Genomic DNA, 23,886 nt, shown 5'->3' with positions numbered 1-23,886 from the left:
TGTTGAGTTCTTCTGCGTGCGTGCGTGCGTGTGTGTGTGTGTGTGTGTGTGTGTATGTGTGTGTTTATGCGTGCGTGTGTGTGCGTGCGTGCGTGTATGCGTGCGTGTGATGCTTTTTAGATAATGCGAACACGGACATCAATGCAGAGCAGTTTCTTTTGCATGTACTTTTATATCTTTTCAAGATGGATGGAACGACATCCAATAATGTTACAGGACGAAGAGAAAAGTAAATAACAGTATCAACAACCAACAACAACAACAATACAAGGCAAAATGTGTTTCCATGACGATAGCGGGCTGCCTTGAGCCTTAAGCAAAAACAGTGGTACCTGCCATGTAAAGCCCTCCAATGAGCGGACACCTGCCACAAAAGGACACACTCATTTTGTTGTCCCTTTGTCTATCATCTTTACAAAAATGTACCTGTTATAACATGCCACTTGCAAAAAAGGAACGGTACCATTGTATGCCCTTTTCATTGTTTACACATTGTGCCTCTTTCAGGCAATACATTAACCTTCGTGGTTGAAAACGACGTTAAACACCAAATAAATAAAGAAAGAAAGGCAATACATTTGACGTTCAGGACCAAGAATAACGACATTTAAATGTTGAAGAGTCTCAACATTCCAGAGAGAAATTTGCTCTGTGGGAAACATTGTCCGACATTGTTCTCATAAAATGTATGTGCAATTATCATATTAGCACATACTTGCAGCTGTGTCAGTAAATAACATATAATAGCAAGTCTCCTCACGAGGGGTTGCACAGAGGTGGTTGCTGGCTAATTCGCATTGTGAGGGAATTATGGAGAGCATTACGCCTGGCCTTTTGCTGCCACAGCACAGTTGATAGCTATAGTCATTTCCTAGCCCGATTGGTGTGTGTGTGTGTTTGAGTGTGTGTGTGTGTTTGAGTGTGTGTGTGTGTGTGTATGTGTTTGAGTGTGTGTGTGTGTGTGTGTGATTGTATGTGTGTGTGTTTGTGTGTGTGTACGTGAGTGTGTGGGTGTGTACGTGAGTGTGTGGGTGCGTGCGTGCGTCTGTGTGTCATCGTAAGTGGGACATAGACTGTACAAAACATGAATCTTTGCAAGTGATTACACAGGTGTCATCGTAAGTGGGACATAGACTGTACAAGACATGAATCTTTGCAAGTGATGACACAGGTGTCATCGTAAATGGGACATAGACTGTACAAGACATGAATCTTTGCAAGTGATTACACAGGTGTCATCGTAAGTGGGACATAGACTGTGCAAGACTACACACATTTAATGGCTGCCATATTCGCGCCAAATCTAATCATTCCTTCTTCTTCTTTTCAATTACCGTAGGTATTTATTTATTACCGTTGTTTAATATAATTATCGATTTATTTATTCATCCTTTATCTCTTTGCTTACACTACCAACAAAGTTAACGTTTGCGCCATTTTCTGAAAGCGGTTAGTTTTGAGTTTGATTGTACACGATATATAGAGAAGTGTACAAAAGTGAAAAAGCCTAACGGGTTCGTGGTTTGTGCGCCCGCAACTGTTTTGACACGTGCAAGCTATCAAGAGAGGGTAAAAGTGGCAACATTGATGGCATTATTTTGAGCGCTCTAGCACTGTTAGTTTGTCAGAACCGGAGGTGGCCCTTATTAGGAACGGTTCCATATTCAGCGCATTGTCTCGTTGTCGATGTTTTCGGCGCTTCGTCCATATTAGGTGACCTCCCCCTACTGTGTCGTAAAAATGTCATTCTTGCATCATCTTCAGCGCATTGGTCTCGTTGTCCATGTCTTTGGCGCTTCGTCCATATTAGGTGACCTCCCCCTACTGTGTCGTAAAACGTCATTCTTGCATCTTCAGCGCATTGGTCTCGTTGTCCATGTCTTTGGAACTTCGCCCCATGACGTTTTCCTCAAGGTTTTGTGCGCGTGGTTGATCGTTGGAAGCGAATCGCGCGTATGTTGCACAGATTTCAGACACCACCATGGCCATGAAGACCAAGCCCCCCAGAAGCCACAGACTGACCAGGATCGTGTGGGTCGCTCCGCCATACGCACCTTCAACAAACACAGGCAGGACTTTTTTAAATTCAATTTTTTAACCTGGCAGTTTTAATACTTATTAGATCCTTCATGAATTCTCAAATTTACACCAAGCTTTATGATTTTGCACAATGTTTCTCCACACCAAAATACCGACATTGCAGATGTCCCTCTCTCTCTCTCTCTCTTTCTCTCTCTCTCTTTCTCTCTCTCTCTCTCTCTGTCTCTCTGTCTCTCTCTCCCTCTCTCTGTCTCTCTTTCTCTTTCTCTGTCTCTCTCTCTCTCTCTTTCTCTCTCTCTCTCTTTCTCTCTCTGTCTCTCTCTTTCTCTCTCTCTCTCTTTCTCTCTCTCTCTTTCTCTCTCTGTCTCTCTCTGTCTCTCTCGCACAGAGACACACACAGACACACTCACTCACTCACGCTCTCTTTTTCTCCCCCCCCCTCTCTCTCTCTACCTGCTATCATGTCTCCAAAGCCAATGGTGGAGAGGGAGATGACACAAAAATAGACAGCTCCCAGGTAAGTCCAATTGTCCTCCGTGTGTGCAAACACTATTGCAGGTATCAGCGTCATCACCACAGTCCCAACTCCAAACACAACGGCCGACTGAAACACACGCACACCGTCTTATATTTTGGACAGTGCTCATAAGAGTAAAAGACTTAAAGACACACATAAAAGTGTGTGTGTGTGTGTGTGTGTGTGTGTGTGTGTGTGTGTGTGTGTGTGTGTGTGCGTGTGTGTGTATGTGAGAGAGAAACAGAGACAGAGAAAGTCTGGTTAAGAAAAAGAAGGAAGGGACTATAAAGACAGCATGCAACAATTGGGACTGCTGCGACACCCACTCCTCCTGCCTAACGGCTAGACGGTTAACACCCTCTATGACGCTTTCAATACACTCACATTTGCAAAGTAAAGGCAGTCCTATGCGGTAGCATTATTTGTAACTCAGAATCTAATGGTATAACTTTGGAAGCGATATGAGGGCCTTTTTGACTCACATGCGAAGCAAAAGTGAGTCTATGTACTCACCCGAGTCGTCCGTCCGTCCGTCCCGGCGTCCGTCCGTCCGTCCGTCCGTCCGGAAAACTTTAACGTTGGATATTTCTTGGACACTATTCAGTCTATCAGTACCAAATTTGGCAAGATGGTGTATGATGACAAGGCCCCCCAAAAAATACATAGCATCTTGACCTTGCTTCAAGGTCAAGGTCGCAGGGGCCATAAATGTTGTCTAAAAAACAGCTATTTTTCACATTTTTCACATTTTCTCTGAAGTTTTTGAGATTTAATACCTCACCTATATATGATATATAGGGCAAAGTAAGCCCCATCTTTTGATACCAGTTTGGTTTACCTTGCTTCAAGGTCAAGGTCACAGGAGCTCTTCAAAGTTGGATTGTATACATATTTTGAAGTGACCTTGACCCTGAACTATGGAAGATAACTGTTTCAAACTTAAAAATTATGTGGGGCACATGTTATGCTTTCATCATGAGAAAAATTTGGTCACATATGATCAAGGTCAAGGTCACTTTGACCCTTATGAAATGTGATGGTAGAAAGAGCCAATAAGCACCATTGTACTTCCTATGTCTTGAATTAACAGCTTTGTGTTGCATGACCTTGGATGACCTTGACCTTGGGTCAAGGTCACATGTATTTTGGTAGGAAAAATGTGTAAAGCAGTTCTTAGTGTATGATGTCATTGCTAGGTTTAGCTGAAGGTCAAGGTCATGTAAAGGTCAAGGTCAAGCATGTGAGTCGTATGGGCTTTGCCCTTCTTGTTTTCTTAGATATTATCCCTGTCAGACTTTGTGTAGCGTTTGCAACATTGGAGTTCAGGTAAGCCCGCAAGAAAGTACACTGCTACTACTACGTCTTCTCCTACTACTAACACTACCACTACTACCACCACTACTACTACTACAACTACTACTACTAAATAACTTACAGCGGGAGTCCCAGCAATTGGCTCAAGGCGCAATTTCTTACAAGGGGAAGGTGATGCAGACGTGACTTACCTTGATGAGTTTGTCCACCTTGAGGTTTGGGGGGTAGACTACAGGTGTGGCGTGGTGGAGCCAGGTGAGAGGTGGCCGCAGCTCAGTGCAGAGAGCGGCCAGGGTGGTGACCACCAGGGGAATGCCCAGTAGCACGTAGAAGATGCAGAACACCCGGCCTTGAGTCGTCACGGGGCAAGTGTGTCCGTACCCTGTTTCACACACACACACGGTTCTTCTTAGTGTGATAAATGTATGATCACCAGTCAGTGAAGGGAATGTTGGTAGCGTAACTTGTTCTGTGTGTGGGTGGGTGATGGTGTGTGTGTGTGTGTGTGTGTGTGTGTCACGTGTGTGTGTCAGTGTGGGTGGGTGACGTGTGTGTGTGTGTGTGTGCGTGCGTGCGTGCGTGCGTGCATGTCACGTTTGTGTGTGTATGTGTGTGTTATCCTGAGCCAAAAATTGTAGGGAGGGCAAAAACACAATCATAAAAATTCAAAACGAAACAACGAGAAATGGTGAGAATGGAGAATATACAACCATCCCAGCACCCGATTTCTGATTTGCAGTCGTTTGAGTGGAAGACAGAGAAATAAGGCTGCTTACCTATGGTGGTAACAATAGTGACGCACAAATAGATGGCCTCGTCGTAAGTTGTCATATATTGATAGTTGTCAAGTGCGAGGAATATTCCTGCGCCTATGAGAATGTAGGCAAAGCAGAGAACTGAGAGCACCACGACTGCTTTCCACGCCATTTTCTTTTGCAGCTACCGTTTACTTGGGGGCTTTTCCCTCTGTGTTCTGTGGCTCTGTTTCAGCTTTTCACGCGCAGTAAAGTCAAGCGCACACCTGTATATAACAAGAAACAAGTCGCGTAAGGCGAAAATACAATATTTAGTCAAGTAGCTGTCGAACTCACAGAATGAAACTGAACGCAATGCCATTTTACTCGTAGCATCGTCAGGCCACCGTTCATGGCAAAGGCAGTGAAATTGACAAGAAGAGCGGGGTAGTAGTTGCGCTAAGAAGGATAGCACGCTTTTCTGTACCTCTCTTTGTTTTAACTTTCTGAGCGTGTTTTAATCCAAACATATCATATCTATATGTTTTTGGAATCAGGAACCGACAAGGAATAAGATGAAAGTGTTTTTAAATTGATTTGGACAATTTAATTTTGATAATAATTTTTATATATTTAATTTTCAGAGCTTGTTTTTAATTCGAATATAACATATTTATATGTTTTTGGAATCAGCAAATGATGGAGAATAAGATAAACGTAAATTTGGATCGTTTTATAAATTTTTAATTTTTTTTACAATTTTCCGATTTTTAATGACCAAAGTCATTATTAATTTTTAAGCCACCACGCTGAAATGCAATACCGAAGTCCGGGCTTCGTCGAAGATTACTTGACCAAAATTTGAACCAATTTGGTTGAAAAATGAGGGCGTGACAGTGCCGCCTCAACTTTCACGAAAAGCCGGATATGACGTCATCAAAGACATTTATCAAAAAAATGAAAAAAACGTTCGGGGATTTCATACCCAGGAACTCTCATGTCAAATTTCATAAAGATCGGTCCAGTAGTTTAGTCTGAATCGCTCTACACACACGCACACACGCACACACGCACATACACCACGACCCTCGTTTCGATTCCCCCTCGATGTTAAAATATTTAGTCAAAACTTGACTAAATATAAAAAGGGTTGATCAGAGATCAACAGGGCCAAAACATGTTGTAGAACATGGGGGGGGGGGGGGGATTAGTTGTGTGTGCGACTTTGAAAACGTAGAATGGAACTCCGCATAAAAGAACGTTCCAACGTAAAATCAAACTAACTCCTTTATACCGTATTTTGCCATGTTTAGGCACGGTCATGAAAGGGGTTCCAATGGTGCAGCCATAGTCGTATTTTTAGAGTATGCACAAACACACGCCTCATCCCCTAGATCATTGGTGACCTGAAGAAAGCAGTTAGAGCTGGGTTCAAGGCCATGCCTATTCAGGAAAGCTTCCGCGCCATTGACAATTTCGGAGGTGTAATTTGATAACACCTCAGTTTTGGAGAAAAGGTAAATGTCCGACCATTTTACCTATAGACTCGAAACTTTGTAGAATGGTCGTGGACGAACTAAAGTTCATGCACAACAGCTATCAAAATATTTGTTAAATTCAAATGACTGAAAAAATAACCCCTTCGTTGTAAAGTTTTACTTGCGCAATATGCGCAAATTTAATCAATGATATGAACGCATTCATCCATGGGAAATGTCCTGATCCTGCCTGCAATTGCTGTATTGAAAGCATTGATTGTCTAATGTTGATTAATGTATACTATGTCATTTGAATTACCCCAATCCACTCATATACAGAAAAATGAACGACTGAAACGGGAATCAAAGGTGGGAGCAGCAATGCAACTTCAATCACGGTATCATCAGTGGAAGAAAAGTGACTAAAAAGGAGGAAGCACCAATCCACACATAATCACAGTAACATGTAACACAAGGTGACTCGGATGAAGCAGCCACCCAACTAATGTATTATGACAATGAGCAATCTGCACATAACATAAAACCATCAAAGCGATGTTCCTTAAAATAAAATGGTATCCAGGTCACTTGGGTTCAGTTATGTCATAGCATAAAACAGCTCACTGCTCCCATGAATTGTTCTGAGCCTTGCAATGATAAGTAAAGCAATGAGAGCAGATCTGATGCAGTGCACTGTCAATCATTGGCCGGCTGAAATATACTGCAATCTTGATGCAAATTACCATGTAATTTTCTTGGTGATATGGTCATCACTGCAGGCAGTAAAAGATCACCCAACGTTTTGCAATGAAGAACAATGAAGTTATTAGTCGAACAAAAAATAAACAGACGAATAAAGATTGAAAATTGTCAAATGCAATGGGGCTGGATCTCCCTGTTGAAGAACTTTGAGCAAAAGACCACAAATGAGCTAACAAAGAATACTGTACGAAAGTACGAAATGTTACATGCACTGCAAGATCTCCCTGTTGAGAAACTTTGAGTAAAAGATACCCATTTTATTGCAAAGAAGACATACAGAGTAACATGTATATGAACAGAGTGCGAAGACTTCAAACAAAGAAGACCCGACATTTTTAAAATTATGTCAAATGCAGAGTGGCGGAAAATGTGTTTCGTGAGGAACTTACAGCACACACAAACACAACTATTTGCAAAGTGTAAAAACAACACGAAGAGAGTGAGAAGAACGAGTAACAATTAAAAACATTCAAGAAATAACAAAATGTCATATGCAGTGACGATTCTGCTGCGGAACTTTTAGTTTTAGTAACAAGTTACGAAGTTCCTGTAAATAGTTAACACGGTGTTCAAACAACATGAACAAAATGAGAAAAAGAGCAAAATAAATGCAATGGTGACAGTTCTTCGCGTACAGAAATGTTCAGTGTGTCGGTGATCAAAACAAGGAATTCTTGTGAAACCTAGACATATTGCATAACACCAGCGGCGGAGCCGGCACGCAAGAATAATGGTTCGATATGAAGACTCGACAGAGTAAACCCTATCATTATCTCCAGAGCGCTTCCAGTAGAGGCTGCCCGCGCTCGTTCACTGATACAAAAAGGTACCAAGTGTCGGTGTCTAACTGTCCCTCTCAGCGGGAGAGTTGCTTTGTCATAACCCCCTCCACTTCTGTTGATTCAATGCCGGGGTGAGGTCAACGGTCAATCACAGCCCACCCCAGTCGCGAGACACTCAGCTGGTCGTGGGCTTTGCTTTGCTTAATCCGAATGTTGTACTCCGATGTAAGTAGACATAGAGTGGCACAGTGGTGCGTAATCCCAACGGGCCCTTTGACGCACATAATGGAATTGTAATGGGATATTTTCATATCTACGCCGATGGTGCAAGGCGCACTAGTAAAACAAATCATGAACTTGATGTCTGTCCCTATTCTCCTGTTGACTGTTTTTGGAAAGAAAAACAAGTACACTAAGACGTGATTAGCCATTCAGCTGATCGAGTGCACTGAATAATATAATGTCCGGTTCTCACTATCCTTACATAGAAATAAGAGAGAGAGAGAGAGAGAGAGACAGACAGACAGACAGACAGACAGACAGACAGACAGACAGACACAGAAAGAGAGAGAGAGATAGACTGAGACAGAGACAGAGAGAGAGAGAGGGAGAGACTGAAAGAGAGAGAGACAGACAGACAGACAGAAGGAGAGAGAGAGACAGAGACAGAGAGAGAGAGAAAGAGAGAGAAAGAGAGAGACAGAGAGAGAAAGAGAGAGAGAGAAAGAGACAGACAGACAAACAGAAGGAGAGAGACAGAGAGAGTAACAGAAATAGAGAGAGAGGCAGAAAAAAAGAGAGATAGAGAGCGAGACACTGAGATAGACAGACAGACAAGTAGACCGACAGATAGACAGGAGGAGAGATAGACAGAGAAAAAAATAGAATAGAACAGTTTCGGTACAATGGCGCCCTATGTTATGCATATTGTGTAAAAACAAAATTAAAAATTTTTAAAAACTTCAAGAAGGCGACTGGATGCAGACAGAAATCAAAAACTTGGCAAAACTGGGAAAAAATAGTATAGAACAGTTTCTTTGGTACAATCTTGGTAGTTTGTAAGACTTGTGACGCATATCGATTACAACTTGAAAGATGATACACTTGTGACGCGTGCCGGCGTGCAGATTACAACTTGTGAAATCATGGGCTTGCCCTAGAAAAAAACTAATTAGACCTTTAAAAGTCTGTCAACTGACAATTGCACTCCAGAATGATTTAACCAAAATAGCAGATTCCCAAAAATTCCATCAGAATACTCGCCGAGAGCGGACCTTGAATCCGGGACCTCGATGTTCGCAGCGCAGCGTCTAAACCGTTGGGCCACGCAGACTTCAAGATTCAGTGGCAATAAAATTATAAAAATATAAGAAAACTTTCATTTTAATCTACATTTACATGGAAATTTGTCGTTTGGCACCACATCGCATTTCATGAAGCGCCCTAGAATAGCACAAATACACGGTTAAACCTGCCGACATTAGCGCATGCGTAAACGCCTGCCGTGAGCCTCATGAGCTCCCAGCTAACCATACATGAGAGCAATCGTATGTCACCAAACACTGCAAGTGTGCAAGTGCAAGAAAATTCAACAGAAATCAAGAAAGTAATTGAAAACTGTCAGATTAATGATGCATACACTGTATAGTGTATCCAGGGTGAAGAACTTTCACTTTCACTGTTTCAGCAAAAGACCACAAGTAAGGTAACACTTGCAGTATTAAAAAACAAAGAATTAACTTTCAGTGTGAAGTTTGAAGATCTCCCTGTTAGAAAATTTGGAGGAAAAGATATACAGTAACAACAGGGTGAGAGCAAGAAAACAGAACACAAAATGACGACTTCGAACTAGTATATGTAAAGACAGACGTACATGCTAACATAATATAGGCCTACACACAAAAGAATACAAACCATTTTCAGTCTGCGCAGTTCCTTGTCTTTTCTCAGCTCGAGTTAGCGTCGGGTCAACGTTTTCTCTTCCAATCAACTTGTACGCATGCGCCGAATGTCATGACATTTGTCTACATGTGAAAGTTTGTGTTGACTATACGACGCCGCATCAAGTTTAATATTAGACTTCTCTGGAGCAAAAACGCAAATCGCACAAGAATAAACATACGTTCATAGAAACATCTTGTTCTGAACGAGCCTTGCCTTACAACATGATCAATAGTTGGCAGACAACAAAAATATTTATAGAGACGTAATTTCATTGCAGAACAGTATTTTGGAAGGAGGTACTTACGTTCTGCCCTTGACAGGTCAGCGGTCACGTACATGACTGCGAGGTGTGTTTTTTTGGTAAGGGAGGGTGGGGGGATGGGGGGATGGGGATGGGGCTGCATGAAGTCTGTGTGTGTGTGTGTGTGTGTGTGTGTGTGTATGTGTGTGTATGTGTGTGTGTGTGTGTCTGTGTGTGTATGTGTGTGTTTTAAATTCATAGATTACAAGCGTAAGCTTGAAGTCACAAAAAGAGGGGAGGCAACTCGGTCGTGTAAGTCAGTGATGTCGCTCAGTTGCCCAGTATCATGAGTATGCATTTTGAACAAGTGTGAACAAGCGCAGAACACACGCTCTAAAAATTATTATTAAAAACTAATTCGACCTTAAAAAATGTGTCAACTGACACTTGCACTCCAGAAGGATTTCACAAAAATAGGAGACCAAGAAAAATGTAATCTAATATACTCGCCGCAAGCGGAGCCTGAACCCCGGACTACACTGTTCGCAGCGCATCGCCTAAACCGTTAGGCCACCAAACCTTCGCTCATGACAGGCAATAAATTATAAAAATATAAAAACTGGTTGAATTTTATTTACATGGACATTTGTCGTTTGTCACACATCGCATTTTATAAAGCGCCCTTGAATAGCACAAATACACGATCATAAAGCATTATCATGTCCGGGGATCCAAAAAAAAAAGAAGGCCGACATAAGCGCATGCGCAAACGCCTGCCGACACCCATAAGCTTTCAGCTATACATACATGTGAGCCAACGCCAGCGTAGTACTAGGGCTCATGGCCCTAGAATAATATGATAACCCTTATGATACTACCACTACTACTACTACTTCTACTACTACTGCTACTTCTACAACTACTAATAATAAGAGTATTCATACCATGATATGGCGCAAATCCTAACATAGTTAGCGCCTTACAAAAATAATCATAAAGCATATAAGCCATTGTCCTAGTGTGGTAAAGCATCGTTGATCAACGCTTGAGATATTGGAGCTTGGGAGGTGTTTGAGGGTATGTGTTGTGTGGTAACTTGCAGGCTCTGGAGCACGTGGGCATCGAGGTGTGCGACATTGCGGACCACGTGGTGGGACTGCGTAGCAACCAGACCTACAGCGACATCCAGCTGTCCAACGCCACGCGGCCTGTCTTCACGTTCGGCGTGCCTGGCGAATGGACCAACACCGTCTATGTCAGGGTAGCAGTCACTAACTGGGTTTATCAGCGCTTTGAGCTGGATACATGCGCTTTATAAATATTATACATTATAATTATTATAAAAAGAAAACACACCAGTAACCAAGTTAGGTACGTTTATATCTATATCAATATTTCGGCATGTTACTGCCTTCTTTGGGATGGTATGGTAATAATTATAATTATTATTACTCTTTTAACGTCAGTGAATGCCTTTGGTATAACACATTGTGAATAGCAGTGGGTTGGTTGTAAAGGAGACTTTGCTGATGTTAGGTTGACATACACAAACAAAATGCAAGCATCAACACCCCCCCCCCCCCCACCCCCACCTCAATCCCTCTCTCTTCACACTCGCCCCTTCATATTGTGACAGGGGAGGCTACCGCTCCTTTCACAGCAGACTCTGCACCCGAGTTGTTGGCCTTTAAACGTCAACACCCGTGGATTGTAGAGTTCTGTTTGTGATGGGGTCTGGTGGTTTCCGATTGTCTGTATGTTCATGGAAACCTTCGGGTTTGCATAACAGTTTTTATAGGGCTAAGAAATTAGCCCTAACATTTTCAATCCTGTTTGATTGCACTTCGCTTCCCGAGGTGATCGCAGTGTTTCGGCACTCGGTTACAATATACACACATATATATATATATGTCACGGTAGAGACGAAGATCTGGTAGAAACGTCGTTTCTACCGGTAGAGACGACGATCGGAGTTTCTACCGGTAGAAACGACGATCCTCGTTTCTACCGGTAGAAACGACGTTTCTACCAGTAGAGACGACGATCGGAGTTTCTACCGGTAGAAACGACGTTTCAGTCTACCAGTAGAGACGACGATCGGAGTTTCTACCGGTAGAAACGACGATCGGAATAAAACGTTTGTGTGTGTGTGTGCAATGTAGGTGATTTTGTCAATTATGAACACAATTCTATCTTACCGGAATGAACTCATTTTTAACGTTGTTTACAGAGCACGTGCATTTGTGGGAAATGTATTGAGAATGTCAGCAAATATTGTTCACCCACTAGCTACTACAACTGCCTTCACTGACCAGACGAAGACAGCAATCACAACTTTTTTTTCCTTCAGAGTGAACACAATTCGTGAAATATCTCTGTTAGTTTGACTTCCGAAAACAGTATTCCACAGACCTTCAACATTCTTATAGCCAGCTATTTTGCTATTTGCTAAAGATTGTTGACAATGGAACAAAAAGAAGAGTTCTACAAATTGTTAAGGCTTCACATTGATTCAACAAAAAGAGACTCGTTTACGATAACACAAGACAAGTACACACAGGCTATATCAGCCTTGCCGTTGGATAAGGGCGAGAAGTGTGGGAATGGCACTTCAAACTGCAGAGAATCGGTGGCCAAATCATATTGTATTGCAAAAAAGCAAATGTGCCCGTAGTGTGCAAGGAAGACCCAATGTAACACCGCTAAATGCAAGTGCAAGCGGGCAGCAGTAGGCTACCCTGCTCTACAAAATGTCACCCTAAATCCACCCGATCGTGTCTGAACAAAGACAATTACTCTGGTGGGTGAGTGTACCCCTCTTCTGACAATTCTTCTAGTGCACTAAATGCAGTTCCAAACTGTCTAGTGATGAGCAAGCCTTTTATGAGGGGGGGGGGGGGGGGAGGGAGAGAGTTCCCTTGTGTATTATTTGTGCTATGTGAGGTGACTTTTACCAGCTGTTTTAAAGACTTGTGTATTATTTGTGCTATGTGAGGTGACTTTTACCAGCTGTTTTAAAGACTTGTGTATTATTTGTGCTATGTGAGGTGACTTTTACCAGCTGTTTTAAAGACTTGTGTATTATTTGTGCTATGTGAGGTGACTTTTACCAGCTGTTTTAAGGACTCTTGTGTATTAGTTGTGCTATGTGAGGTGACTTTTACCAGCGGTTTTACTGATGACAAGATCAAAGTTTCTCTTGCTTTCAACTCGCAACCATCTGTTTTAAAAACTCTTGTGTATTATTTCTTCGTTTCTACCGGTAGAAACGTCGTTTCTACCGGTAGAAACTCCAATCGTCGTCTCTACTGGTAGAAACGTCGTTCCTACTGGTAGAAACGAGGATCGTCGTTTCTACCGGTAGAAACGACGATCCTCGTCCCTACCGGTAGAAACGTCGTTTCTACCAGATCTTCGTCTCTACCGTGACATCTATTTGGAGATGCTTTTCCCAGCAGACGTTTGTGTGTCCTAAAAGCAGTCAGGGGAATTTAAAATGAAAAGTATTGTTATTGTTGTTTAGTGCTCCCGTTAGACATGTACTGCAATTAAGCTTACGAGATATATTTCCAATCCGAGTGCGTGACGACGTTTTGAGAGAGAGAGACAGAGACAGAGAGAGAGTCAGAGACAGAGACAGAGAGACGGAAAAGGAGCGAGAGAGAGAGCGAAAGAGAGAGAGAGAGAAACAGAGACAGACAGACAGAGAGAGATACAGAGAGAGAGACAGAGAGGGACGGAAAAGGAGCGAGAGAGAGACAGACAGAGACAGACAGAGAGAGAGAGAGAGAGAGAGAGAGAGAGAGAGAGAGAGAGAGAGAGAGAGAAAGAAAAAAAGAAAGATTATAAAAAAAGAAGAGAGACAGACAGAGACAGACAACATAGGCTATCCTCACCCTAGGCTCACTAGTCGCCAAACTGTACATATTGTTTTTATTACCACGGCCTTCGTGGCTTACATCTTAATCCTTTTATTTTTTAAAAGTTTTGAGATTTATTGTTCGTGTTCCTCTTACTTGCTCATCTATTTGCTTTTATTGGTGATCCTGAAAGGTTCCACTCTTTAACTCGTTTTGAATAAAAAAAATCATTTTACAAACCCATTATTCAAGATATAGAATACAGACTTATAATTCTTACCAAGAAACATCTCAACTACTTTTCATTTTAACAAATTCCACAGAGCATTATCAACTCAACCCCACCCCCTGCCCTCCTCTCCTTATTTTTTTATTTTTTTATTTTTTTTTTGAAAGCGGACAAACACTCAAGTCCTTAATGGCTCAAATCCGTGGGACTTTTAATATTAATTTTAACGAAACAGAGACAGAGAAAGACAGAAACACAATGAGAGAGACACACATGGGAGAGAGATAAATGAACTGAAGAGAGAGGGATGGGTAGGCTCTACTAAAGAACTTCAATATTACGTTGTTGTTGGTGTTGTTGTTTTCAATAGGCCAGCAGTAGTCACGGGGATGTTCACATCTCCATTTCTGACAAAACCTGGATGACAGCGTACGACCCAGCCGCCACTGACACTCTCGCTGAAGGTTACTCTCACGCCGCGTTCACCGTCACTGACATCACGCTGTATTACGTCACCGTCACCCTGTCGTCTGACTCGCCTGAGATGTGGAATGACGTCACTTTGGAGGCGGGCTTTACGTGCGTGGTAGCCAATCAGACGAGTCACGGCTATTTTGAACACTTGAGAAAAGAAAACTGCGAGGGTCGCAGCTATTAACCAAGACACTGATCTAATAACGTGTTCCCTTTTATCGGATTTTTAATTGGTATTTAACTCTTACATTAAAAAAAAAGCGCCAACGTGCGAGACAGAATTAAAATCTTTTTTGTTGGCCTTCTCTTTTAGTACGTCAGTTCCTCGCATGAAGCCTGGTGACTGTTTCCGTCTCTGTCTCTGTCTCTCTCTCCCTCTCTCTCACACACAAACACACACACACACACACACACACACACACACACACACACACACACACACACCACACACACACACACACACACACTCTCTCTCTCTCTCTCTCTCTCCGCGTTTGGCATGATTGCCTATTCTCTCATAAATAGAGAGATTGAGTGGCGGGGAGGGGGGGGGGGGTGTTGGCGTACCCAAGATAAATATCGTCGATTAAGTTCTAAGTGTGCAGATCATGTGCCTCATTTGTAGGACCTAGTTTGTGTTCAATTCCCCACGTTGACATTTTGCTATATCTTGTTGCGACCTCTCACCACGGCGTGTTTTGTTATGCATGTCATGTCCAAATTGGCAGTCTGCTGGCAAATGACTCGGCTTGCACACAAGAATGGAGGAAAAGTGAAGGGTCTGTCAAAGCGGGTAAATGACTCAGCTTGCACACAAAACTGGAAGTGAAGGGTCTGTCAAACCGGGTAAATGACTCAGCTTGCACACAAAACTGGAGGAAAAGTGAAGGGTCTGTCAAAGAGGGTAAATGACTCAGCTTGCACACAAAACTGGAAGTGAAGGGTCAGTCAAACCGGGTAAATGACTCAGCTTGCACACAAAACTGGAGGAAAAGTGAAGGGTGTGTCAAAGCGGGTAAATGACTCAGCTTGCACACAAAACTGGAAGTGAAGGGTCTGTCAAACCGGGTAAATGACTCAGCTTGCACACAAAACTGGATGAAAAGTGAAGGGTCTGTCAAAGCGGGTAAATGACTCAGCTTGCACACAAAACTGGATGAAAAGTGAAGGGTCTGTCAAACCGGGTAAATGACTCAGCTTGCACACAAAACTGGATGAAAAGTGAAGGGTCTGTCAAACCGGGTAAGTACAGTAAGCAACACAAAGATCCCGATGCGTAACGCCCCACGTGTTATCTTCATGTACTGTACGTACACCACAAAAAGTAGCAATTATGGGGTCGCACTTTTAGGCAATGTTTACACTTTCGAGTTCTATGGCTTATTGCTTGTGAAGGTTGATATGCGGAAGTCAACGCTGACTTTTTTTCTAAATGTTAAATCAGTTAAGATTTATTCTTGGGAAGAGGTTTAAGTCGAAAACTAAATGAACATTTTCCACTTCATCGGCTGCTTCAAATACGGATGTTTCAGTTCGCCATAATTGTCGTGTGATTTATTTTTTTAACTTGCGTTTGACATTAGGAAATTGGCCCAATTAAATGCACTTATGCATTGCACGAATGATGAAATGATGAAACTATGATGGGCCTACATAATCGGCCCCTGAGACGTAGGCCCTAAACCCCACGACCAGCATCCAGTGGGCGTCCAGATTCAGTGTTGTGCAGTCGTCCGCGGCCGGAGCGATCACGTAATTCGCGCAGAGATAATAACGGTGAATAGTGCATATTTTGGGAGCTGCCAGTCTGTTTCCAGACATTGTCACTATCTAGCAGTCATGAGGGACCTCCGTGCCGCCTCTCTCCTTGTAGGTGAGTCGACATTGTATTTTTTTTATACTGGTACGCGCGTGGTTTATATCTGGGGTCTGCACGTTTGGACACAAATAGTATAAGTTCAGAACAGTGACCTCAATTTAAGGAAGCTGTTCCAAACTTTGCTGACAGAGAGAACCGTTCTAGTGAATGTTCAAATTGAGGAAAAATCGTGATGAAGAGCGATAACTTTTGAATTCAAAATTCAATTCATTTCTGTAAACTTTATTTTTATCATAGAGGGACATAATAACATGGCGGACTGTTGTCTGAGAAAGTTAATTTATGAATGAAGGATCAGAATTAATGTTTTCTGCTCATACTTCCCACAGTCATGAAGAATATTTTTGTCCAAGATTAGTTTTAAAATGCTTACATCCCTAATACATAAAACGGTAACTACACAATTAGGCTGCAACAGCACAAAATGTCTTTCGGTGAGTCTGCTGTGACATGCTCCGAGAAAACACACACAGATTGAAACAATTTCAAGTTACGTTCATAAATAAAGGTAGGGGTAGTTTTGATGGTGGTAGTGGTCGCCTTTGTTTTGGTCTAAGTTGTAGTGTCAGAAGTGATTACGAGATACTGTTGACATCAGCCCGCTGTGTCTTCTATTTCAGTATGCCTTGCACACACGTCTCTCGGGGCCGAACGCGTCGACGTCAAGGCTCTGCTTCAACACGTGATGCGAAAACGTCACGCGGTATCAGAACCGGTGACGTCATATCGCTCTATACGTGACGCCAGCAAGGTCCGTAGAGACGAACTTGATGACGTCATGGCCTTGGGACAAGACACCAAACTTGACATCGTCAAGGTAAAGAGCACAGTGCAAGGGACACAACTGGTCAAGATGCAGGAACGATATCAAGGTAAGTAAAATTTGCTCTGAAGTATCAGTATCATTCAGGACGCTACCCCCCGCGGGTTAGGGGGAGTCCCATATTGGTTGGGACTAGAAAGAATTTACCCGATGCTACCCAGCATGTCGTAAGAGGCGACTAACGGTTCTGTTTCTTCTCTTCTTTTGTCTTATTTCTGCCTTACCAGTCCTTTCACCTATATTTCCTTCCAAGAAAACTCTCCCTACTATTCCCTGCAGTTTTCCAATTCTTTTCTTGTTGTCTTATTTCTACCTGACTGGATCCATCACCTTTATTTCTCTTACCAAAAGTCTTCTTTTCCACATCCTTATTTCTCTGCACCCCGCATGTCGTATGAGCGACTAACGGATTCTGTTTCTCCTTTTACCCTTGTTAAGTGGTTCTTGTATAGAATATAGTCAATGTTTGTAAAGATTTTAGTCAAGCAGTATGTAAGAAATGTTTAGTCCTTTGTACTGGAAACTTGCATTCTCCCAGTAAGGTCATATATTGTACTACGTTGCAAGCCCCTGGAGCAATTTTTTGATTAGTGCTTTTGTGAACAAGAAACAATTGACAAGTGGCTCTATCCCATCTCCCCCATCCCTTTCCCCTATCCCATCTCCCCCCTTTCCCTCGTCGCGATATAACCTTCGTGATTGAAAACGACGTTAAACACCAAATAAAGAAAGAAAGAATTCAGGACGCTTTCAGACCAATACCTCAATGTCAGTTCAGCGAACGGTTAAAATGGTTTGCGCGCATGCTGGGCATACAGGATATGATCAGTCTGATGATATGTGCCGTAAGAACTGTTCATCCTCATGTTTCAAAATGTATTGCTGGCGAAAGGCTAAAATGTGTCGTTGTCATTTAGCTCTGACCGTGTTGGTTGACAATATTTCCTTTACAGACTAATACGTCTTTTTTCATTTCTTTTTGAAAGGTCGGGTGGTGTCCGACGGCATTGTTACCATAGAAACGGACAGCTCAGGTGATCACGTGCTGGACGCCAGTGGCTCTGTGTACAGGAACATTGGCAGTGACCTTGACCTGGAGAGAGAAGAGCTGGACCCGGAGCAAGCTCTCACTGTGTGTCTCAGCGAGCACGCCGATGAAGGTCTGCGTGACGACATCACACATGTCAAGGTTAGATACCCGTACCCCGTCCTCTCTCTGCCTGTCTAGTTGTCTGTCTCTCGTCTTCTGTCTCGGTGTCTCTCCTTTGAGTCATTTGCATCTTGCGTGTGGATAATTTGTGTGTATGAGTTCCAAAATTTACACACACACATTATCCATGGCTTTGTGTTGGAACAGAATATGGTTCAGCATACATGGGAAAAAAGGTTCATCTGATACGTCAGTTCTGCTCCCAGTTTTATCGACAATGTAGCCTCCAGTTTGCTCTCCCAGAAGTTTCGAATCGGCAACCCGAAGTACGGTTGAAGCTTTTTTCCATGACACAAAAATAAATTTTGTGCATACAATTTTGGAGCTGTAGCGTCTATAGAGAAGTTCCCATCGGCATGATTGCTGTTGGTTGGAAAATGCGACAAGAAGGCATAGTCGTTTTGACCGAAAAAAGAAGACTTTCAAATTCCGTATGCCCAATGACACTGAAAAATGTTGGACAATAATGTAATTGTATCTGCAGCGGTATCATTCCTTTAGCCAGCACAGTTGTTAACCCGTGATTTGTAAAAAATTTTACTAATCACGTTTTTGCGCCCGATATTTTCTTGTCATCTCCACAGTCAAGGGACAAAAACGAAATCCCTTGACTTTTGGGGTAGCTTGACTTACTTGACTTGACTTATTCCTGCAGACTCCCTGTGGAGCATAGGGCCGCAAAACTTTGGGGTAGCGCGACTCTGTTAATTTTAAGAAATTTTTTTTTCATTTTTTTTTTCATTACTAGGATGTCCCATTGTTTTGAAATTCCGGTCGCTTCCTCCCAGTGGAAAGCAAGCAGTTACAGAGTCGCACTACCCCAAAGTCAAGGGATCTATTAGTCCCGTTTCGCCGTTATCCCATTTCACCCCCATCCCATTTCGCGACATTTCACAGGCCAAGTGACATTTTACCACCATATCATGTACCATTAGCTCCACTTCCCATTTTGGCGCAATCCCGTTTCGCCGTTAGCCCATTTCGCCCCCATCCCATTTTTGCGACATTTTACGGGCTAAGTGTCATTTTACCACCATGTCATGTACCATTAGCTCCACATCCCATTTTGGCGCAATCCCGTTTCGCCGTTAGCCCATTTCGCCCCCATCCCATTTTTGCGACATTTCACAGGCCAAGTGTCATTTTACCACCGTGTCATACCACTAGCGCCACATCCCATTTTGTCGCCATGCCGTTTTGCCGTCATCCCATTTCGCCGCCATCCCTATTTCGCGACATTTTGGATTGTGGCAAAAATGGGATTTCGCGTAAACGGAATGTCTTCCTGGTTGAATAACGCATATAATAGCATACTGAGGCTTGGCAAGAAGAATAAATCAAAAATGGGATGGCGGCCAATGGGATGGTGTCAAAATGGGATGTCGCGCTATTGTTATGACACGGTAGTAAAATGACGCTTGGCTTGTGAAATGTCGCGACAATGGGATGGGGGCAAAATGGAATGGCGGTGAAACGGCATGGCGGCTAAATGGGATATGGTGTCAAAATGGGATGTCGCGCTATTGTTATGACATCAATCAATCAATCAATATGAGGCTTATATCGCGCGTATTCCGTGGGTACAGTTCTAAGCGCAGGGATTTATTTTATTTTTTCAATTTTTATTCAAGGCGCAGGGATTTATTTATGCCGTGTGAGATGGAATTTTCCCACATGTTAGTAAAATGACGCTAGGCTTGTGAAATGTCGCGAAAATGGGATGGAGCAAAAAATGGGACGGCGGCAAAATGGGATTGCACCAAAATGGGATGTGGATCTAAAACCACCCCCACCACTCAGCGTAGAGGCTCTAAACAAGAAAAATTATTAATAATAAAAGGCATGCATTACTTTGTGGAATGCGATATTTTTACATTTTTACATTTTTACAAATCGCAGTTTTAGGTTCGACGTGATTTGTAAAATGTTTTTACATTTTTACAAATCACGGGTTAACAACAGTGAACAGCATGACATGACTCCGGAAATGACTCTGTCGGGTTTGTATGAGTTGTGAAAGAGTGAATGATCTTTCTTTTAGTGAGGCAAGCTTTCTACACGTGCTCTTGTCTAATTGTTTCAGACACACTCTTCGCTAGTGACTGGCCTATAATGTCACGTGGTAAAGTTTGGCTCACTAAAAGCAAGAATAATAACCTTGTCACAACCCATTGAAACCCAACAGTTATTTTCACAATTCGTCTATTACTGAAACTTTATGTCACACTGTTCACTCTGCTGGCCAAAGGACTGGTATCACCCGCTTCAGATTTAATTGCACCCCTTCCAAAATCGTTTAGTGTCACTTTCACAACCCATTCAAACCCGACAGAGTTATTTCCGGGCATCGTCAATTGCTACGGTTGTTCTTGTCTGCAGGTAGAATCAGAGGTGCTGATCGACGACGAGATGGCGGCGTACGGAGCCTACCTAGTGCAGTACCTGGTGCTACTGGAGGGGGAGGACGAGCGCCGCCCCACCTGCATCGTGCACGCGACGCACGGCCAGGTGGTGATGGCCTGGGACGCCCTGGACTCCTGCTCGGACTGCACGGCCACGGGCACCGGGGGCAACCTCCAGACGGGCAAGGTCCGCTACGGGGAACTGCAGCGCTGCCTGGACGTCCGGCGGGAGGACGGGAAGTGCTACCTGGAGAACCAGTATGTGCGCGTCATCAACAACAACCACACGAAGGTGCGGAAGAACGAAACGTGGGAGCCCGAGGCGGAGGTAGCGTGGTACGACTGCGTGGAGATAGAGGACGAGGTGAACGGAGCGTTCTCCCCGCTGCTCGACGCCTTCTTCCACGGCACGGTGGTGGCCCGGATGTACGAGGACTGGTACAACACCACGGCTGTCGGAGAGCGCTTGACCTTCAAAGTTCATTTCGGCGCTAACGTTTCTAACGCTTTCTGGACCGGCTACGAATGTCTGTTCGGTGACGGGGGCGAGGAGGTCTACCCCCTGGTCAGCCTGGACATCGTGGGGCACGAAGTGGGGCACGCCGTGACGGAGATAAACGCCGACCTCTACTACTTTAACCAGTGGGGAGCCATCAACGAGGCCTTCTCCGACATGGCCGGGGAGACGGCAGAGGCCTATCTGCAGGAGGCCGACTGGCTGATGGGCATTGACGTGTCCAAGGAGGGCAAACCGGTCCGCTACATGGACGACCCGGAACGCGACAACATGTCCATCTCACACGTCAGCAGTTACAACGATTACATGAACGTTCATTTCAGCAGCGGCGTCTTCAATCACGTGTTCTACGTCCTCGTGCACAACTACAGCATTCCCGCCAGAGACGTCTTCGGCACCTTCCTCCACGCCAACCAGATGTACTGGCATCATATGTCCTCCTACGTCACGGCGGCCTGTGACGTCATGATGGCGGCCTACGACCTGGGTCAAGATGGCGGCAAGTTTCGCAGCGCGTTCCGGGCGGTGGGGATCGAGGCGTGCGACGTGGACGACCACGTGGTGTGGCTGAGGGAGGAGGACGAGTACACGGACATCAGCGTGTCAGCCCACGCCTCCCCCACCTTCTTCTTCGCCATCCCTACCTTCGCGCGCTCCGTGACGGTCAACGCCAGCAGCCCCAGCGGGGAGGTGTACCTGTCGGTGTCCAACGCCACCTGGGGGGTCGAGCAGGGCGAGGAGGGAGAGGTGGAGGTCTTCGCTGAGGGCTTCACCCTCCTTCACTTTGACGCCCCCGTCAACACGTCACTCCACCTGTCCATCACGCTCTCCACCAACTCTTCCGCCCCTCTCAGTGACGTCACGCTGCTCGCGACCTACGACTGTGTGGAGGCGTTCACGCCGGACTATAACGACACGAGTTCCTTCTACATGTACCTCTTGTGGGAGGACACCTGTGACACCCAGGACGACGCAGACGATGAAGACAAACCTGACGAGGATGCTGATAAAGACAACGGAAATGAGGACGAAGAAAAGGACGAAGAAAAGGACGAAAAATGGTGAGCGTGAAAAGAAGATGAGATCTGAGAAACAAAGGGACGAAAATGCACTTAATGTGGCTGATATGTGAAACAAGTTGTACCGTTTTTTGTCTCATTACCCGCTAAAACGGCTTCGAAAACCGCCTTTAATGGCTTCTGAGAAGACTGACACATACAACCTTCAGCGTGCTAAAACGTCATTGTTGGAAAAGATAGGTGAACAAAACTGACTTTTTGGATACATGTTTGTAAGTTCTTTCCATTGATATCCAAAACTTGTTTTTGCTGTTTTGATTTGTTATGGTTTTAGCGCTGGGACCTTGCTTTTCTGAATTTGATTTTTTTGTGATACATTTTTTAACGTTTTTTTCGATTGACATCCAAAACTTGTTCTGTTTTAGCTGTTTTGATTGTTTATGATTTAAGCGCGGGGACCTTGCGTTTCTGAATTTGATTTTGTGGGGGTATCTGTGTTGTAGGTTCCACTGAACTGATGGACACTGTCTTATAAGTTATGTAAAACAAATCTGGTTGCTGAATATGGTACGGAAATTAATGGCCTTTCCAGTCATATAACTGGTTTTACAATAAACGGTATTATCACAAAGATATGAACTTAAACATAATATCTGCCTTGGGTTTTTTTATGACATGTTAGGGTTTAGTATTGATCAACACATGTGTTTCTTGTCAGTTGAACCAATTGTCACCGTGTACACTGCTTGTTTGCTGCTACTTTATTCGCAACTGAATCAGCAATGTTGAGTTCTACTGCGTGCGTGCGTGTGTGTGTGTGTGTGTGTGTGTGTGTGTGTGTGTGTGTGTGTGTGTGTGTGTTTGTGTGTGTGCATGTATGCGTGCGTGCGTGTGATGCTTTTTAGATAATGCGAACACGGACATCAATGCAGAGCAGTTTCTTTTGCATGTACTTTTATATCTTTTCAAGATGGATGGAACGACATCCAATAATGTTACAGGACGAAGAGAAAAGTAAATAACAGTATCAACAACCAACAACAACAATACAAGGCAAAATGTGTTTCCATGACGATAGCGGGCTGCCTTGAGCCTTAAGCAAAAACAGTGGCACCTGCCATGTAAAGCCCTCTAATGAGCGGACACCTGCCACAAAAGGACACTCATTTTGTTGTCCCTTTGTCTATCATCTTTACAAAAATATACCTGTTATAACATGCCACTTGCAAAAAAGGAACGGTACCATTGTATGCCCTTTTCATTGTTTAGACACTGTTCCTCTTTCAGGCAATAAATTTGACTTTGAGGACCAAGAATAACGACATTTAAATGTCAACATTCCAGAGAAAAATTTGCTCTGTGGGAAACCTTGTCCGACATTGTTCTCATAAAATGTATGTGCAATTATCATATTAGCACATACTTGCAGCTGTGTCAGTAAATAACATATAATAGCAAGTCTCCTCACGAGGGGTTGCACAGAGGTGGTTGCTGGCTAATTCGCATTGTGAGGGAATTATGGAGAGCATTACGCCTGGCCTTTTGCTGCCACAGCACAGTTGATAGCTATAGTTATTTCCTAGCCCGATTGGTGTGTGTGTGTTTGAGTGTGTGTGTGTACGTGAGTGTGTGTACTACGTGAGTGTGTGGGTGCGTGCGTG

At 43.7% G+C, this 23,886-nt stretch overlaps 3 protein-coding genes across 3 annotated transcripts; 2 read left to right on the top strand and 1 right to left on the bottom strand.

The window, feature by feature from the left end:
- Positions 1-152: 152 nt before the first annotated feature.
- On the bottom strand, positions 153-9,865 carry LOC138952173 (potassium channel subfamily K member 6-like). Its single transcript, XM_070323771.1, has 5 exons — positions 9,542-9,865; positions 4,648-4,892; positions 4,063-4,253; positions 2,494-2,644; positions 153-2,054 (listed from the first exon to the last, which is right to left on the bottom strand). Exons 2-5 carry the CDS (start codon positions 4,796-4,798, stop codon positions 1,840-1,842), a joined length of 708 nt encoding a protein of 235 aa, XP_070179872.1. The 5' UTR covers positions 4,799-4,892; positions 9,542-9,865; the 3' UTR covers positions 153-1,839.
- On the top strand, positions 7,838-14,614 carry LOC138952644 (uncharacterized). Its single transcript, XM_070324345.1, has 3 exons — positions 7,838-7,852; positions 10,915-11,073; positions 14,272-14,614. The coding sequence occupies exons 1-3, from the start codon at positions 7,838-7,840 to the stop codon at positions 14,557-14,559; spliced, it is 462 nt and encodes a 153-aa protein (XP_070180446.1). The 3' UTR covers positions 14,560-14,614.
- A 1,458-nt stretch (positions 14,615-16,072) lies between these two features.
- LOC138951687 (elastase-like) lies at positions 16,073-23,001 on the top strand. Its single transcript, XM_070323246.1, has 4 exons — positions 16,073-16,248; positions 16,875-17,126; positions 18,064-18,266; positions 20,667-23,001. The coding sequence occupies exons 1-4, from the start codon at positions 16,215-16,217 to the stop codon at positions 22,269-22,271; spliced, it is 2,094 nt and encodes a 697-aa protein (XP_070179347.1). The 5' UTR covers positions 16,073-16,214; the 3' UTR covers positions 22,272-23,001.
- The last annotated feature ends 885 nt before the right edge of the window (positions 23,002-23,886 follow it).

This window comes from Littorina saxatilis, linkage group LG17, assembly GCF_037325665.1.
Source record: "Littorina saxatilis isolate snail1 linkage group LG17, US_GU_Lsax_2.0, whole genome shotgun sequence".
In the NCBI taxonomy this organism is placed as follows: domain Eukaryota; kingdom Metazoa; phylum Mollusca; class Gastropoda; order Littorinimorpha; family Littorinidae; genus Littorina; species Littorina saxatilis.
Note: the sequence above shows the minus strand (reverse complement) of the source record. Positions and strands in the feature narration are given on the sequence as shown.